The 17428-nt window shown below is 44.2% G+C and overlaps 2 protein-coding genes across 11 annotated transcripts in view; one reads left to right on the top strand and one right to left on the bottom strand.

Annotated features, from left to right (window-relative positions):
* impdh1b (IMP (inosine 5'-monophosphate) dehydrogenase 1b) overlaps positions 1–4367 on the top strand; it is a 23103-nt gene extending 18736 nt beyond the window's left edge. For all 10 annotated transcript variants that reach the window (XM_058077168.1, XM_058077165.1, XM_058077167.1 and 7 more), the window contains 7 exons: positions 987–1077; positions 1148–1243; positions 1492–1635; positions 1807–1951; positions 2009–2152; positions 2226–2309; positions 3326–4367. In XM_058077168.1, coding sequence (XP_057933151.1) covers positions 987–1077; positions 1148–1243; positions 1492–1635; positions 1807–1951; positions 2009–2152; positions 2226–2309; positions 3326–3347 — 726 coding nt within the window. In that variant the 3' untranslated portion in view covers positions 3348–4367. The remainder of the gene's footprint in view (positions 1–986; positions 1078–1147; positions 1244–1491; positions 1636–1806; positions 1952–2008; positions 2153–2225; positions 2310–3325) is intronic.
* On the bottom strand, positions 2942–17428 carry prrt4b (proline rich transmembrane protein 4b). Its single transcript, XM_058077160.1, has 4 exons — positions 17301–17428; positions 12899–13662; positions 10311–10409; positions 2942–7268 (listed from the first exon to the last, which is right to left on the bottom strand). Exons 2-4 carry the CDS (start codon positions 13623–13625, stop codon positions 5278–5280), a joined length of 2817 nt encoding a protein of 938 aa, XP_057933143.1. The 5' UTR covers positions 13626–13662; positions 17301–17428; the 3' UTR covers positions 2942–5277.

Consider the following 17428-nt stretch of genomic DNA (forward strand, 5'->3'; position numbering starts at 1 on the left):
AAACAACCATTCACACTCACATTCATACCTATGGACAATTTGGAGTCGCTAATTAATTAACCTAGCATGTTTTTGGAATGTGGGAGGAAACCGGAGTACCCGGAGAAAACCCACGCATGCACATGGAGAACATGCAAACTCCACACAGAGATGGCCGAGAGTGGAATTGAACCCTGGTCTCCGACACTCGAGTCGGGGATTTTCAACTTTGTTGCAGTCGGGCTCGAACAACAAATTGTGGAATTTAAAGGGATGGTGTCAACTTTTGAAGGTGTTGCAAGTATTATATCCCGCTCTCTTCCTGTTTCGGGCACCCGGGATGATGCACACACATACATTCGCTTTTATTTCAATTGTGAATTAATTTAACTTGTTAGTTTATTTCAATTAATCATGAATTAAATTACAAGAATTGGCTTGAAACTCCGGTTTCCTCCCACATTCCAAAAACATGCTAGGTTAATTGGCGACTCCAAATTGTCCATAGGTATGAATGTGAGTGTGAATGGTTGTTTGTCTATATGTGCCCTGTGATTGGCTGGCTGTTCCTTTCATTCGGAATATCCAAATAGGAATAATAATATACCTGACCCGATATTCGGGTAAGAGTAGGAGTAACACCCCCCCCCCCCCCCAGATCATACATATTTGGCTTTTTAAGAAAGTGTCATTGACGTTTACATGGCTGTGCTGCTAATATTCGACTCCATATAAATGTACTGGTTCATGCTAATCGCATGCATGGGATTTTTAAACACGGTTGGTTTCAAATACAGCGTGTTGTCGCCACCTATAGGAATATTAATAGATGACACCTTTTTTTTCCACCAGTAGCGAGGATATCGACTTAATTCATGAATATATTAGCTTGTTGAGGCAAATCATTGTATTGATATTAATATACAAAATCAAAGCAATTGAGTTGAGTGTCAAAATCTGCCGTAAATCATAAATCAAGTGTCCCACTCTGTTGTTCCCCCACCCAGGACTCGTCACAAGGCAACTCTGTGTTCCAAATCAACATGATCAACTACATCAAGCAGAAATATCCTGAATTGCAAGTGGTGGGAGGAAACGGTGAGCGAGAAGTTCACGACGGATGAAATCCCGAATCGACAAGCTTCTCATTGCGCCTCTTTTTTTGCAGTGGTGACGGCGGCTCAAGCGAAGAATCTAATTGACGCCGGCGTGGATGCGCTGCGGGTCGGCATGGGCTGTGGCTCCATCTGCATCACACAGGAAGGTACTCGGCACCTTCCATTGAGCTCACGTTACCATGGCAACACAAGGAAAGGAATAGAAAGCTGACAAACATTAAAAAAAGTGACCCGTACTTTATTACACTGATGGTTGCCGTTGGTGACTGAAACCTCTCCTGGTTGCCATGGTGATACTCTATGTTCTGGGTCGCTATGGAGACTCGACGAGAATCGACCGAGATGAATCCACAGATGATCTGTGTGAGCGTCTGCCCTTCTGGATGTTTTGCAGTCATGGCGTGCGGGCGGCCCCAGGGGACGTCCGTGTACAAGGTGGCCGAGTACGCCCGGCGCTTCGGCGTGCCCGTCATCGCCGACGGCGGCATTCAAACGGTGGGCCACGTGGTGAAGGCACTGTCGCTGGGCGCGTCCACCGGTAAGGTTATCCAGTAGTGTGGGGGTGGCGTGTTCCTCCTTGAAGAGGGCACGTGCGTATTTGCCCTCGTATGCTAAGAAGTTTCAAAATAAAATTATTTCAAAATAAAACTACATTTCATACTATCAACTTTTCTTAAATTTCTTATTCTGATTTCCTCATCTGATGTAGTGATGATGGGCTCTTTGCTGGCGGCGACCACCGAGGCTCCCGGCGAGTACTTCTTCTCTGACGGCGTGCGGCTGAAAAAGTACCGCGGCATGGGATCGCTGGACGCCATGGAGAAGAGCACCAGCAGCCAGAAACGCTACTTCAGGTACGCACTCTTAGCTTTGAACTCGTAGTAGTCGTGACCGGTGTGTTTCCTCACCAGCGAGGGCGACAAGGTGAAAGTGGCTCAGGGCGTGTCGGGCTCCGTGCAGGACAAGGGCTCCATCCACAAGTTTGTACCGTACCTCATAGCCGGCATTCAGCACGGCTGCCAGGACATCGGAGCCAAGAGTCTCTCCGTGCTCCGGTAAGGAGAACGCACGTTTTTACTCGATGCCATAAAACATAGCACAGCTTCCAAAGAAACTATTTGTTGGCAGGTCCATGATGTACTCTGGAGAGCTCAAGTTCGAGAAGCGAACCATGTCTGCACAAGTGGAGGGAGGCGTTCACGGGCTCCACTCGTAAGTTCACATTTTATGTCGACTATTCATCATCACTAGAGGTACTAAATATCGTAATAACAAGTCATAAATAGATACGGTATGGAAATATGTCCTCTAAAAGTGGGGGCATGTGAAGGAAGATAGTGGGGAAAATAAGTTTTAAAATGTGTAAATGAATACATGCATAAACCAGGGGTGTCCCGGGGCCCGCTGCTGTTTTTTTATTGGCTGGCAGCACATTCTAAAAATATAATTTTTTTTAATAATTCAATTTATATAAAATAAATAAACAAATTTATTAAAAAAAAGTCAAATTAAGTCAAAATATGAAGCGAGAAAAGTTGTAAATATTATGAAGAAATATATTGTCATTTCAGGAGCATAAAGTTGAAATATAAAAAAATAATAATACATTTTATAAATATGTGAAACAAAACAATTAGTACATTTGCGATTTTTGGAAAATTAGGGTGCCGGAAAATGTTACTAGAATGAAATCAAAATATTCTGGGAATAACTTTAATAATTATGAAAACAAAATATACTTTTTTTCTACTTTTTATACAAAAACAAATTAAAAAAAACTTGAAAAAAGACAAAAACTGAAAATATTAAGAAGAAAGTTTTATTCAAACAAGGAAAAAAGTCAAAGTAAAATAATCTTGTAATATTATCAGGAAAAAATAATGTTGAAATATTAAAAAAGTCCAAATATTTTCCATAAATTTGTCATATTATAATAAACAAAATATAGTTTCAACTCGTGGAAAGGTGAAAATATGGGAACATTGTGGTAAATGTAGTAGGAAAAAAAAAGTAGCAATTTTCCGAGCATGAGGTCATAATATGAGGTGAAATAATGACATGAAAGAAGCATAGAGTGAAATATGAACTATATAAAGTTATAGATATCCAATATTTTTACCCAGGTAGTGTTGATGGTATCCCTGAGGAAAGTTCCTGCATGTCCTCGCTAACCTTGAAAGGAAGCGACCATAACCTAATTTATCTTCCCTTGGATCTCACCTCGACAGCTACGAGAAGCGTCTTTACTGAGGACCAGCGCTCCACGTGACCTTATTTAAGAGACCAAACGTTTAACCGCCACATCTGCGACCACCACGTCCAAACGGACGCTCCCTCCCGGGCCTCAGACCGCACCCGACGTTGGGGTGCTTTGCACTCACCAAGCGGCGCATCAGGGTTTTTCCCCAAACATACACACACAAGCGCACATTATTACAGTGTCATATTGTACGACATCTTGTTTACGTTGGACCCACATCCCAACCCTCGGCGCCGCCTACAATCAGCAGAACCACCTCCAGCGTCCCATCTCACTTTAAACGCAACGGGACCAAAAAGTGAAAATCAGGTATGTTTCCAGCAGTCATGACTAGTTTCTATAAAAAAAAAAAACTCCAAGAAAAGTGTACAGTCTCAAGCAAGGGGATGCTTTGCGGAGATCTTGAAGGGTTTTGATATGCACGTTTTCTTCCCCCCCCCCCCCACGGGTCCAAACGCGGCTGGATTTTTATTGCGCTTTGTTGTACCTGCATATACTGCCAAGTGTATTTATACGTCGTCTTTTTGTAACCTCCAAACCAAATTTAGCGCCTGTTACCTACCGCCTGTTTCTTTTTAAATGTTAGTTTTACCTGACAAATGCCTTGAATTTTTTTTTTTTTTTTTTTTTTGCACAAGATGCTTTTTGTCTGGGTTACAAAAAACGGCGAGCCGCTGTTGTAATGTTTAGCGTTTGGGATTTTGTACTTGATGAGGCCTTTTTGTAAGGCGGACTTCTCTACCAAACGTAGTACTTTTCTCTCTGTGATGGTTCTGCTCGGCTAACACGGAGGAACCCGTATATCACATGGGAAACGCTCTCCCACTTCCACAGACCTTTTTAAGCTTTATGTGTTGAGTCGTGGATTGAGACTCTTTACGATTCAGTATTTTTATTTTTATTTTTTGTGGGGGAGGGAGTGGATATACCTTGACAAAACATGTTTACTCTGCAGAGACAGTTTTTTTTTCCTGTTTAGTTTGGTGAAACAAATAAAGAACTTAAAAGTGTCCACTTTGCTGCTGTCCTATTATTCAGCAAAGTAGTGTAAATAATTTAAGAATAATAGTCACTTATTATCAAATAGCCTTTATTAATAAACGGCTCGTGTAAAGCAAAAGTATTGTATCAGCGTGTATTGATAGTAAGCAGCAGTCCATAGTCATTTCACACTTGCGGGATGTGGACAGCAGAGGGCGCTGGTGCACAAGTCTTCAATCCAGAAGTACTGCTATGAAAAGGAGCTTCAGAGTACTGTATAAATGCTGAATACAGTCGTCCCTCGTTAATAGCGCTTAATTGGATATATCCAACATCAATAAATGGAATATTTTCATATTTAGACAGTAGAAAACCTGTTTGACTCACTATGTATGATTTTTTTTAAACATAATTAGAGCCCTGTAGACTGGAAATAACACCCCTATAGTCATCTTTACACCCATGTTCATTGTTTATAATATTGTGCGGCCACTCAAGATGGCCGCTAGTGAGCAAGCTTAACAGTTGAGGCTCAAAATTATTTTTCTTCAATTTTCCAAATATCTCATATCAACCATGCCATGTTAGGAGAAGGTAACACAAGGTTCTGTTTCAATGTTTTGTGACAATACTGCCACCTAGTGAGCACTAATGTATTTTAATATGTGTTGACTCCTTGTAGACTATAGTCTCCCACAAGGTAGCCATTTTTATGAAGAACCGTGATATTGCGAAGGACGACTGTATATCTGAAGTGTTTAAATGCAAATCAAATATTGAAGAAATTCGATATCCACGGGGTAAATTTCTTGGCACTTAAACACACAAGACATGCGCTTAAGACTAAAAAGCTAGCAAACATTTTATTGGGCAGCTTTAGCCACTAGGCACCTTTTTTTTTTAAAGCCGTCATGGTGTCTCGCTCTGTTCAAGTCTCTCTCACAAATCGATGGTCTCGCTGCAAACACTCAGCGCGTCGATCTGTCTGCAGACGCTGATGAACTCCTCCTGCACCGATCGGTCCGCTTCGGATGACATGTCGAGGTCCAGGCTCTCCTGTGAGGCGGCACCCAACGTTTGGTAGTTCCTCAGTGGGTCCCCCTGCTGGAGGAGCTGCCGGGCGTGTGTCTCCGGGCTCGGGCAGAGCACGAGCGATGAGTCCCCAATGGATGCTCGGTACGGGGAGCTGGAGGAAGAGCTGCCCCTCCAGCGCTCCGGAGATGAGCAGCTGGAAGATGACAGGGACGGAGATGGTGGAGCGCCGGATTTAGTGTGCACTTTGGAGGTTATGTCCGCACAGGAGGAAGTCCGATAAAGACCAGGATCACAGAGGCTGGTAGGGGCACGGAGATTCTGTATGGAGACGTCGCTGCCCTGATTGGGCCTGGCAGTGCTGAAGAGGCTCATGGGAAAAAGAGCCTCCCCAAAAAGGGCTTCGTCGATGCTGCGACGGAGATTGATGGGCGACGGTGGCCTCAGGTCTGTAGTGGAGTCGCTTGTGAAGGACGATGCACGTGAAGGTTCCTCGCCTCCTCGGTTTGCAAGTTTCTGTGAGCCTTTCAAGTCCAGATCTACATCGAGATCTCTGTAGGCCAACGCCCGGTTGCTGTGGTACAGGAAGTCCAACCCGTTCAAACTGCTGCTGAGCCTCTCATCCATGAGCGTGTACAGAGGAAGATTCTCCGTCTCTCCGAGTCCGACGCTGTCAACAATTGCGAGCTTCTCCTGCTGGTTCAAGCTCCACTGGTAGCTTCCGGGCAAGACGGGAGCTTTAGATGCCAGAAGTTCTGTCCAACAGCTTCCAGGAGACGGGAGCTGGTCAGAGCAGTAGACTGGTTGTGCCACCACCAACGCCAAGGTGAGGCAAACTCCCAGTTCACAGAGCCTGCAGCTGAACTGGAAAGCCCACCAGCACCATGGGTGGAAGACCTCCTCACCGCCGGTGACACCTACGGCGTTGAGCACTGCGTACAGCTGCAAGCCTGCGCAGGCTAAACAAAACAGTGCTGAAAGACAAACCGTTACGGCTGCACGGTCCCAGTCTCTGCTCTCCGCGAAGGGACAACGGTTGTATCGCTCGGCCGGAGTCGGAGATGTGTTGTTGAGGTGGTAGATGTGCTTGGAGTCTGCACGCACGTAGACGTAGAACACGAAATAAGCAGCAGATAGGAATGTGGCGAGCGCAACAAAGGCTCCGCGGGAGATGAGTGAAAGGAAGAGGCCAAGTACGGGTTTCTGCTGGTAGAACTTGAGTAAAGTCACTGGACCGAACGCGGCGGCGAAGTGCAGGGCGACCAAGCAGGCGAGGAAACATGGTCTCTGGAACGCCGAGTAGGAGAGCTGCATTCTGGAGCGCATGGAGAGCAGAAGGAAAACCAAGCCGAAAGCTGCCGTGAGGCAGGGAAAAGGCGCCTCGTAGAGCATCAGCGAGGCCTCGCCGGAAGGCAAGCGGTCCTGGTGTCCGTAGGCGTCGTACAGGAGCGTGAAAGATCTCGTACAACCGGCGGCGAGTAGAAACAGGCTGACCAGAGCAAAGTAGCCGCAACCGGACGGACAGCGTAAAGGCAAGCAGAGCAGGTTTAGCGCCGACGCCAGCGTCAGCATAGCGAAGACGCAGCCGGCGCCGTAAACATGCGCCTCCCAGGCTAGGCCCCAGGCGGCCATGGCGCTGTTCCAGTCCGTGTACAGCGGAACCAACATGAGAGGAGGCGGGAACATTGCGGGACTCTCGGACTGGTTTGTGACTGTGCCGTTGTCTCCGGGCTTCATGTCCGATGATGATGATGTCATAGATGCTAAGTCGTCGGAGACGTTGCACATCATCGTCTTTTCTTTGTTGGAGTCTGGAAGTAATCTGACTGAGGTGCCCTGCAGGGTTGGCATCCAGGTTGCTTCGGTTTGAAGATTTTGCGGACTTCCTGTTGTAGTTCCTGAAAAACAGAAAGCACAATTCCCGTCATTTATGGACTGTACATGAATAACCCGCACTGGTCTACAAGTTGCATGTTTCCATCCATCCGCTTATCCGGGTCCGGGTCGTGGGGGCAGCAGTCTCAGTCGGGAAACCCAGACTTCCCGATCCCCGGCCACCTCTTCCAGCTCCATCGGGAGGACACCAAAGCGTTCCCATAATCCCTCCAGCGTGTCTTAAATCTTCCCCGGTCTGCCTTTTCCCGGCTGGGCATGCCCAGAACACCTCACCCGGGGGGGGGGCATCCGGACTTGATGCCACCTCAACTGACTGGAATATTTTTTTAAACAAACGACGTTGCCGTCTTGATCCTTCTCTCAAAGGCCGAGAGACGTCTTGTTGAATGATCTTGTAACGGAAGTAATAAGGTGAACTGTGGTCGGACGCACTCTTCGAACAGGAAGTGTCTCGTTTTCAGACATTTTCGCAAGATTCCCGAGGATATAATTACATCTACTGGCCATGTTTGCTGATGTTTGAAATCCCATTAAATGCTGGTTTGGTTTTTGCCTTCTGGTTTACGATTCCCTGGATAATATGAAATAGTTGGCAGTATTCCTGTGATCTTGCCTTCCCAAGCAAATACACCGATACCTGCTAGTCTGGAAACGATGGTATCAAGGGATGCCCGGTCTAATTGCGTCGCTCACGTGCAAGCTCATCAGTCATTCTGCTGGCTTATCACAGACTGCGTTAAAACGCAGACTCTGTAATGAGTCCCACAAGAGCGGAGTAATAACCCTCTCAGTGAGCTGCTTTCGTGTTTTCTGTGTAAAATGCTTCTAAAAAAAAAAAAGTGTCAGGAAGCCATGAAACATGGAGAATAGATTACAACGCCCCAGACTGACCAGAAAATTGATTGGTTCGAGTTGTCCCATGTGGTTTCACACCTTTTTAGGGCTTGTATTAGATTGTTTTTCCCATCATGTCCCGGTCCCTGAGTCCCTTTTTAGGTTCTTAAGTACCCTACCCGGCGTGTTCAGCCCCAGGCAAGAAAAGCTCCGCGTTTGCTGACTGTTACAAGTAGTTAGCTTGTAGCATTTTTTTTTTTTTTTCCCTCTCCACCTTTTAAGCCGCCGGATTATTGCCGCTGGTTGCAATGAAAATGTCAAACTGGAGGAAATACGACGTCGTAAGCCGGGAGCATCTCCGTGGTTTTAATGAGGTTGTTGTTGCGGCTTGGGATAAAAAAAAAACATCATGATGATGTCATCCTGCCAAAGAAGACGCACTAACAGCACGGGAAGTGCGGCGCCCGGGTGTAAAAGCAAAACAGAGGAAACAGATGCCACTCTGGGAGGGTAAGGATGGAAAAAACCTGCCTCGCCCCAGCACAGCAGCCATTCTGGACCGGGTTTTGGGGGCGGACCACAACGCCATCTGGGAATGAAGGTCCCATTCCATCCTAAAGGACACATTCCTGTGGGATCAGCTCCCTCGCTTCATCGCATCTGTTGTGCTCGGACTTAAAAAAAAAAAAACAAAAGTTCTTATTTGACTTATTTTATGTTTAGGCTCCGTGTGCCAAAACACCTGCCCGAGGTCCCTTAAAGCAATGAGGTCATCCATAGTCTTTATGAGGACACCTTCACACTCTGGACTTTAGTTCCACTCCGGGCAAGTGACACATTTAACAAGTCTATTTTGGAGAAATCACTTTATTCTATTCCGGGGCGAGGAGATGTGGGTTACAGCTGCTCCTGTGAACTGGGACACATATTTCACCAGCCATCCACCGCTACTTGCTGGAGCTGTCAAAGATCCTTTATAGGACACAGTCACACCTAGCTCCGCCTCGGGAACTACAAGCAGTGTAGTCAAAGATCCTTTATAGGACACAGTCACACGTACCTCAACCTCGGGAACTACAAGCAGTGTAGTCAAAGATCCTTTCCGTGACAAAATCATCTCTTGGTTTTAAGGGACTAATGCAAAAATATTATCCTGTTAAAGTAGAGGATCTTTGACCCATCCCATAGAAAATGGGATTCTTTTGTCATATAAAGGATCTTTTATTGGTGATTTTACAATCTTAATCTGTAATCTGTAATTTTAGATATGGTAATGGTTTAATTTCATTTGAACATGCATCAGATTACAATTGAATGCATCCCATAATCAGTTCACAGTTCCACATGTCCAAAAGGAGTAGGAAGAAGCAAAGCTTATTAAATCCTACCCCTCCATCTGGTACTTTTACAATCAGTAACTGTTACATTTGTTCACTTCCTGCTTTCCTAATATAGTTTAAGTTTTTTTATTTATTTTAATTTAAATTTCAATTGAATATCAATATTAATATATATTACGATTACTATATATAGTATATTAATATTAATAAAATTATTGATTTAATTTATAATTATTAAATAATTATTTGAATTAGTAATTTTTTATTACATACCAAAGTACAAGGTGATATGACCATCCAATGACATAATGTGTACCATAGTAAGTGTCAATATCGTGATAGCACATATAGCATATAGCACATATAGACAAACAACCATTCACACTCACATTCATACCTATGGACTATTTTGAGTCGCTAATTAACCTAGCATGTTTTTGGAATGTGGGAGGAAACCGGAGTAAAACCCACGCATGCACGGGGAGAACATGCAAACTCCACACAGAGATGGCCGAGGGTGGGATTGAACCTGGGTCTCCTAGCTGTGTGCTAACCACTCGACCGCCGTGCAGCTGCTCTAGCGTTTATATATGGCAAAATCATCCTCTGTTTTTAGGGATCTTCTGCAAAAAGGCTTGTCAAAGATCATTTTTTTTGGCTAAAGCATCGTCTGTTTTAATGCCCTTGAGCAAAAACACGAAGGCACGCCTGTCATAAGAGGACCTTTGATTGGCATTTTTGCAGTAGGCTCTTAAATGCAATGACTTTGTTCTAGAGTTGTCGATGGATTTGACGTCCCTTTGGAAGCAGTTCGATACGCTAGTAAGCTATCCTTAGACAAGAACCAGACTTTGAAGAAACTCAGCTCACCTGATTTCTCCGACAAAGACGTCGTCGTTAGCATCTCCGGCGCGGAATCATGAGTCGTACGGCCGTCATGCTTTGCAGCGCCTTCCTCGTCCGCCTTAGCTGTGAACAGAGAAGAGCTTTAAGAGACCGCTTTATCCGACGTAACCCACTTCTGTCAAATGGGCCGGCCTCGGTTTTCTCTTAGCTGAAGCCAGTCATCCATGGCGCTGTCGTCTGAGTCTGTGTCGTCTATTCGCATTGACACGGACTGTAGACTCATGTAGCCCACTTTACAGGACTTACATCTCCTAGACCCAGAAGCAAAACCACACTGGACCGCTTGGGAATGATGACTGGATTCAGGTCATTCATTCATTCATTTTCTACCGCTTTTTCCTCACTAAGGGTCGCGGGGGGTGCTGGAGCCTATCCCAGCTGTCTTCGGGCGAGAGGCAGGGTACACCCTGGACTGGTGGCCAGCCAGCCAATCACAGGGCACATATAGACAAACAACCATTCACACTCACATTCATACCTATGGACAATTTGGAGTCGCCAATTAACCTAGCATGTTTTTGGAATGTGGGAGGAAACCGGAGTACCCGGAGAAAACCCACGCATGCACGGGGAGAACATGCAAACTCCACACAGAGATGGCCGAGGGTGGAATTGAACCCTGGTCTCCTAGCTGTGAGGTCTGCGCGCTAACCACTAGACAGCCGTGCCGCCTAAATTTCTAATTAAGAAAAGGAAATTTACAAGGTTAGCATACAAAATATCAAAGTGGAATTTTTCACTATGTGACCCACGTTGGAAAATGTTTGGACATCCTGGTTCTCTAGTACTTCTATATAAAGAAACATCATTGAGGGAGGCTGATGCTAACCCCCCCCCCCCCAATGATGTTGTCAGTATCCCTCACTCAGCCTTCAAGGACAAGGTCATGCACATCGATAAAAGACCGCCAATGTTGAAGCAACGTGTGTCATTCTAAAATGACCTTTTCCCTGCCAAGAGCTTCCTCGGAAAAAAACTCCTCCTTGTCAAAACACTTCAGCTTCCAAAGCCGAGCGTCGGTCGGGATTTGTGTTTTGCACAACGCTGACAAAAAGGCGAAGAGTAAGCGATGGGAAGGAATGGAACATGTTCAGCATCCGTGAACAGCGGCTGGCTAGCGTACGGTCCCACCGGAGTAGCGGCTGGTTTTGCTGAGTGTGCGCTCGGAATACTGATCCACCGTGCCCTCCCCCACCCAACTGGAACGCGAGCAGAAAACATGCCGGGACAGTCCAGACGAAACATGGCAGGTTGTACCGCCAGCAAATGCTTCTATCAGATGGTTAGTAACACCCTCCATCTTGGGGAACGACCTCTGACCCAACATGATGGATGTGTCTGTACCTGGGGGGGGGTGGGTCCTCTGTGGGGGGCTTATCATGCATGCATACACAGTAGTGGGGGATGGTACCACGCAAGGAGAGGATGTTCCCTTCAATGTCACCGTCTCACCAGGCAACAAAACCATGTAGAACGGTTCTATTATCCAATTTCTTCCACTTTTCCATAAGTCAGTAGGCAAGCCCCTTCCAGTTTCATTATATATTTACTATTTTTTATAAATTTATAAATTTATTGATATATGAAAAAAATATATTTTATTACTGGGGGGTACTTAGCATTAAAAAATTAATTTATTAATTACTGAATAATTTTAGCGGAAGAAGAAGCAAAGCTTATTAAATCCTACCCCTCCATCTGGTACTTTTACAATCAGTAACTGTTACATTTGTTCACTTCCTGCTTTCCTAACAGTTTTTTTTTATTCATTTCAATTTAAATTTCAATTAATATCAATATTAATATATATTATTAATTATTAATATTAATATATTATTAATATATATAATATATTAATATTAATAAATTTATTGATTTAATTTTGAATTTATAATTATATTTTTTTGTTTTTTTTTCATTTTATTTTATTTTTGTCACGTACCGAAGTACAAGGTGATATGACCATACAGTAATGACTCGCGGTACATTCTAAAAAATACAATTAAACAAGAAAAGTATAAAATTAGTACACTGAAGTCATCATATAAGAAAAGTTGCCAAGAAAAAAAGCTTAAAATTTTATGAATTTCTAAATAAAATAGTAGCAATGTCATGATATTTAATTAGGACAAATCAACACGTACACTTCCTCAAATCCTAATTAGTTCCAGTTCTTCAGTAAGGATAAACTACACTTCCTGTAAATCTAAATTTGTTTTCGGTATCACCAGGAGATGCCGAGAGGTTCCCAGGCCATCTGTTCCCAAGGCCTACTCCTGGCTGGGAAAACTTGGAATACCTCAACCGGGAGGCATCCGGATGAGATACCCATGCCACCTCAACTGGTTCCCTTTCAATGTGAAGTAGCAACGGCTCTACTCTGAGCTCCTCCCACTAAATGATGGAGGTGCCGAGTCTCCTCCCGGAAGCTTCACACCGCCTCGGTAAAGGCTTAAGGTGGCTAAAACTTCCTTCATAGAACTTGATCTAATCAGTCATTATCTCCAATTAGCTCTAATCAGTCGTTATTGATTGCTTTGACTTTTGCTCACCTGTTGTTGTTTGGGTGTTGACCTTTCCATGTTCCACTTGGGACCCTGTAGTGGTTGCGGGATCGGCGGTGGTGATCCACACTGGTGTGGCACCCATCACGCTCGGTATGGGGTGAGGTGTTGTCTCGGGTCCTAAAGGTTGAGTGCTTCCTGGGTCTGGGTTTATTGTTGTGGTTTGGACGACTACGGATGGACCGACTGTAGGAATTCTGGTTCGTGGTGTTAATGTCGGAAAGGTCTTTTGGATGAATTCCGTTGCTTGTGTCCCATTTTGTGTGCTGGCGAAGGTAGCATTCCTGATGTCTTTGGGAGAATCGGAATCTACAACCAAAGTGTTATTGTTTGGAAAATGTGATGTTCTTGTCGGAAGCGTTTCAGTTCTTATCTTTGTGGTCAGGAACCTTTGAGTGGAAGTACTGGGAGACTCAGGCCCATCTCCCGATCCCGATTCTTCGATTGATTCCAACAGACCTTTAGCACTTGAGGTCAACTCCGAGGTCTGGGTTTTACCCTCCGAGGGGTAAAAAGGTAGACTGAACGGTAGCGAAGGAAGTGACGGTAACTTAGGCAACGTCGGGGTCCACCAGTAAGATTTCTTCTGTGGTTGCTTCTGTCTCGTCGAGGGTGTCGATCCCGCAGGGGCCTCCTCGTCCGCTAAGGCCTGCTGGTGCACCAGGAGACACCAACACCAGAAGCTCAGAGCCAAGGTCCGGCGGAGGCGAGGCATGCTGTCGTCGGTTTTTGCCGAATCGGTCACATGATGACTGAAACACAAACGGGACACCCTCAGTTAGTGGTTTCCTTTTTCTGGTCACTATTTACGTTTCAGACTTGACCAATTAGAGACGGCTTCCCTCTCTCCGTGCCAGGAGCGGTCAGGAAATAAATATAGTGGGGGCGGGACCTCGTTTTTTTTTCCCCCTTTTCTGTGCTTCAAAGTCACTAGACTGTTGCCTCAGTGAAAAGACGAGGGGACCAAAGGAATTTCCCCCTGGGAGAACAACAACCTGTACCCCCCGCCCCCCTAACAAACCCCCGTCCACCCTTTCCCTGCTTCTTCTCGGTCTCCAAAGTGTGGGAGGCATCTATTCAGAGACGACCTCCGACATTTACTCCCCGTTACTTCATCTCCGAGTCTGTGAGGCAAGCCCACGCCATTTGCCGATTTCAACTTTCATGCGTGCCGCAGGAAAGCCGGCAGGGTCGGGAATGTTTTTAGTTCCAGCTAGCAAGCGGCCCACCTACACGCTGTGTGTAAAGATCGTACAGATGAGCGTCAGGGACCAACTTGCACTCCCACACGTTCCCATTAACACCTTTTCTCGGATCCTAGGAATTAAGGAGATGTTTTTAATTATCTTCTCTCATTTCCAATCAATTATTTAGTCGCTTTAAGGCTAATCTATTATTCATTTTCATCACCTTTCATGCGTCAGGATCACTTTCGTTTTGTATCGGCTTGCATTATTAGTACGGGAATATTTAGCTGGGTTTGTTTTACTTTGTAAACGCACGGGTGTCCAAAGTGCGGCCCGAAGCTCTGTTTTAATGGTAATGGTTTAATTTCATTTGAACATGCATCAGATTACAATTGAATGCATCCCATAATCAGTTCACAGTTCCACATGTCCAAAAGGAGTAGGAAGAAGCAAAGCTTATTAAATCCTACCCCTCCATCTGGTACTTTTACAATCAGTAACTGTTACATTTGTTCACTTCCTGCTTTCCTAATATTATTTATTTATTTTTTTAAAATTATTTGTCACATACCCAAGTACGAGGTGATATAACCATATATATTGTATATTTATTCTATTTTTATTTATTATTATAAATTAATCAATTTATTGATATATGAAAAAAAAATTATTACTAGTGTACCTAGCATTAAAAAATTAATTTATTAATTACTGAATAATTTTGCCGGAGGAAGAAGCAAAGCTTATTAAATCCTACCCCTCCATCTGGTACTTTTACAATCAGTAACTGTTACATTTGTTCACTTCCTGCTTTCCTCATATAATTTAATATATATATTATATTTAATATACATATATATATATATATTAATGAATTCTATTAATTTATAATATAATTTTTTCTGCTGTTTTACCATTCCAACAAAACCTCTCACTTGGCTAAATGGTTGCCCCCCCCCCCCCCCCCCCCCCCAAAAAAAAAAAACCCACCCCAAACAACACCACCCTACACCATTACTGGGGCTTTTTAGACTTTCCACATCATCAAGTACCAGCCTATAAGTACCTCTCCAAGAATCTCCAATTCCCCCCCCCCCCCCCCCCCCCGGCCGTTACTTTGCAGGCCAACCAAGCGGAGGTAAAAAAACAAAGAAAAAGCAAAGCCAGAAACACCACATTAACATGCAGCCGTCGCATTCTGTACTCCAGGAGAAGAGTCAACAGTGCAGCAGTCAGAGGGCTTTGTTGTAGTTTACAGTTTGCTGCCAGACTGACCCCCAATCAGCTTCTTAGCATCCATCCATGTCCATGCTAATAATAATAATAACAACAATAATAATAATAATAAATATCCTGGGATGGATGGAGTAGATCCTCAAAAACGTCCCAATGCTCCTGTCCATATAAAGGGGTTGGCTCTTTGATTTAGCATTTTTGCAGTAGCTTCTTAAAAACAGCCGAATGTGCCTGTCACATACAGGATCTTTGACTGGTATTTTTAGAGTCAATTCTAAACGGTCCTTTCATTTAAGGATCTTTGATTAGCATTTTGATTAGCATAGATTTTTTTGCAGTAGATCTTCACAAACGCTAAGACACTCCTGTCATTTAGAGGATCTTTGATTCGTCTTTTTTCACTATACCCCCTCAAAAACAGCTGAGAACTCCTGTCTTATACAGGATCTTTGACTAGCTTTTTTGTAGTAAATCCTTCGAGATCCAACAAGATTTGTTGATGGCGTTTTTTTGCAGTAGATCCTCAAAAACAGCAGAATTCTCCTATCGTATACGTGGTCTTTTGCACACCTGTCATTTAGAGGATCTTTGACTGTTCTTTTTTCACTATACCCCCTCAAAAACAGATGAGAACTCCTGTCTTATACAGGATCTTTGACTAGCTTTTTTTGTAGTAAATCCTTAAAAACTGCAGGATGTTTCTTTGATATACAGGATCTAGTGGTTTGTTGTTGTTGTTGTTGTTGTAGTAGTGGGTCATCAAAAACAGCAGATGCTCATGTCATATACAGGATCTTTGACTTGTATTTTTAGAGTCAATTCTAAACGGTCCTTTCATATAAGGATCTTTGATTAGCATTTTTGCAGGTCCATAAAAACTGCCGACATATTGAGATTTTTTGTGCAGTAGATCCTCAAAAACAGCAGATGTTCATATCGTATACGGGGTCTTTTGCAGTAGGTCTTTACAAACATTAAGACACTCCTGTCATTTAGAGGATCTTTGACTAGCTTTTTTGTAGTAAATCCTTAGAGATCCATAGAGATTTGTTGATAGCCTTTTTTTGCAGTAGATCCTCAAAAACAGCAAAATGCTCCTATCGTATACGGGGTCTTTTGCAGTAGGTCTTCACAAACATTAAGACACTCCTGTCATTTAGAGGATCTTTGACTAGTCGTTTTTCACTATACCTTCTCAAAAACAGCTGATAACTCCTGTCTTATACAGGATCTTTGACTAGCTTTTTTTGTAGTAAATCCTTAAAAACTGCAGGATGTTTCTCTGATATACAGGCGCTAGTGTTTTTGTTGTTGTTGTAGTTGTAGTGGATCATCAAAAACAGCAGATGCTCATGTCATATAGAGGATCTTTGACTGTTGTTTTTGGTAGTAGGTCCTTTCAAAAACAGCGTAATGCTAGACTATGATTGTGTCCATGCAGTGTACAGTAGTATGGTTATGTTATGGTGCTAGCTTGTAGTTATGGTTTTGTTATGGTGCTAGCTAGTAGTTATGGTTACGTTATGCTATCAGCTAGCCGTGTCCACAAGCAGCCAATCCTATGTCGCCTTGTCATTCAGAGGATTTAAACCAGATTAATTCCTTAAGTGTTCTAATCTGTGCTGGTTCCTCTGCACCTCCACTCGTTTTCATCCATTACCCCCCCCCCCCCCCCCCCCCAAAAAAAAATACCACACGTGCACGCAGACCTGTTGATGCCCCCCCCACCCCCAAACATGAGGCCTATCCATCACTCCCGAGCTCCCGAATGCGGTGAAGACACTCCACTCGCACGCCTTCCGCTTTGGTGACAGCTGGAGGGGCGACGCTAATCCCGGGATTAGAGCACCTTGCCGGCGGCGTTTTCCTCCTGTCATGTCTGGCACACGGCAACACGCAGCAACCTTCATCCTCCTATTTGCTTCCTCTTTAAAAACGTCTTAGCATGAGGGGGGTGTCAGGCTTACCTGTGCAGATGGCGGCCAATGCAGAATCCCAGCAGACACCTAGACGTGTGTGTGTGTGTGTGTGTGTGTGTCCGTGAATGTGTGTGTGTGTGCTCTGCAGAGAGACTTGGGTTGTGTGTCAGCGTGAA

Source organism: Doryrhamphus excisus, chromosome 7 (assembly GCF_030265055.1).
Source record: "Doryrhamphus excisus isolate RoL2022-K1 chromosome 7, RoL_Dexc_1.0, whole genome shotgun sequence".
Taxonomy (NCBI): Eukaryota; Metazoa; Chordata; class Actinopteri; order Syngnathiformes; family Syngnathidae; genus Doryrhamphus; species Doryrhamphus excisus.

Coding starts and splice junctions, on each gene's coding strand:
- prrt4b (XM_058077160.1), bottom strand. CDS start 13,625: ATGCCTCGCCTCCGCCGGACCTTGGCTCTGAGCTTCTGGTGTTGGTGT. Junction 10,410..12,898: donor CAACACCCAAACAACAACAG/GTGAGCAAAAGT, acceptor CTCTGTTCACAG/CTAAGGCGGACGAGGAAGGC. Junction 7,269..10,310: donor GTCTTTGTCGGAGAAATCAG/GTGAGCTGAGTT, acceptor TCTGTTTTTCAG/GAACTACAACAGGAAGTCCG.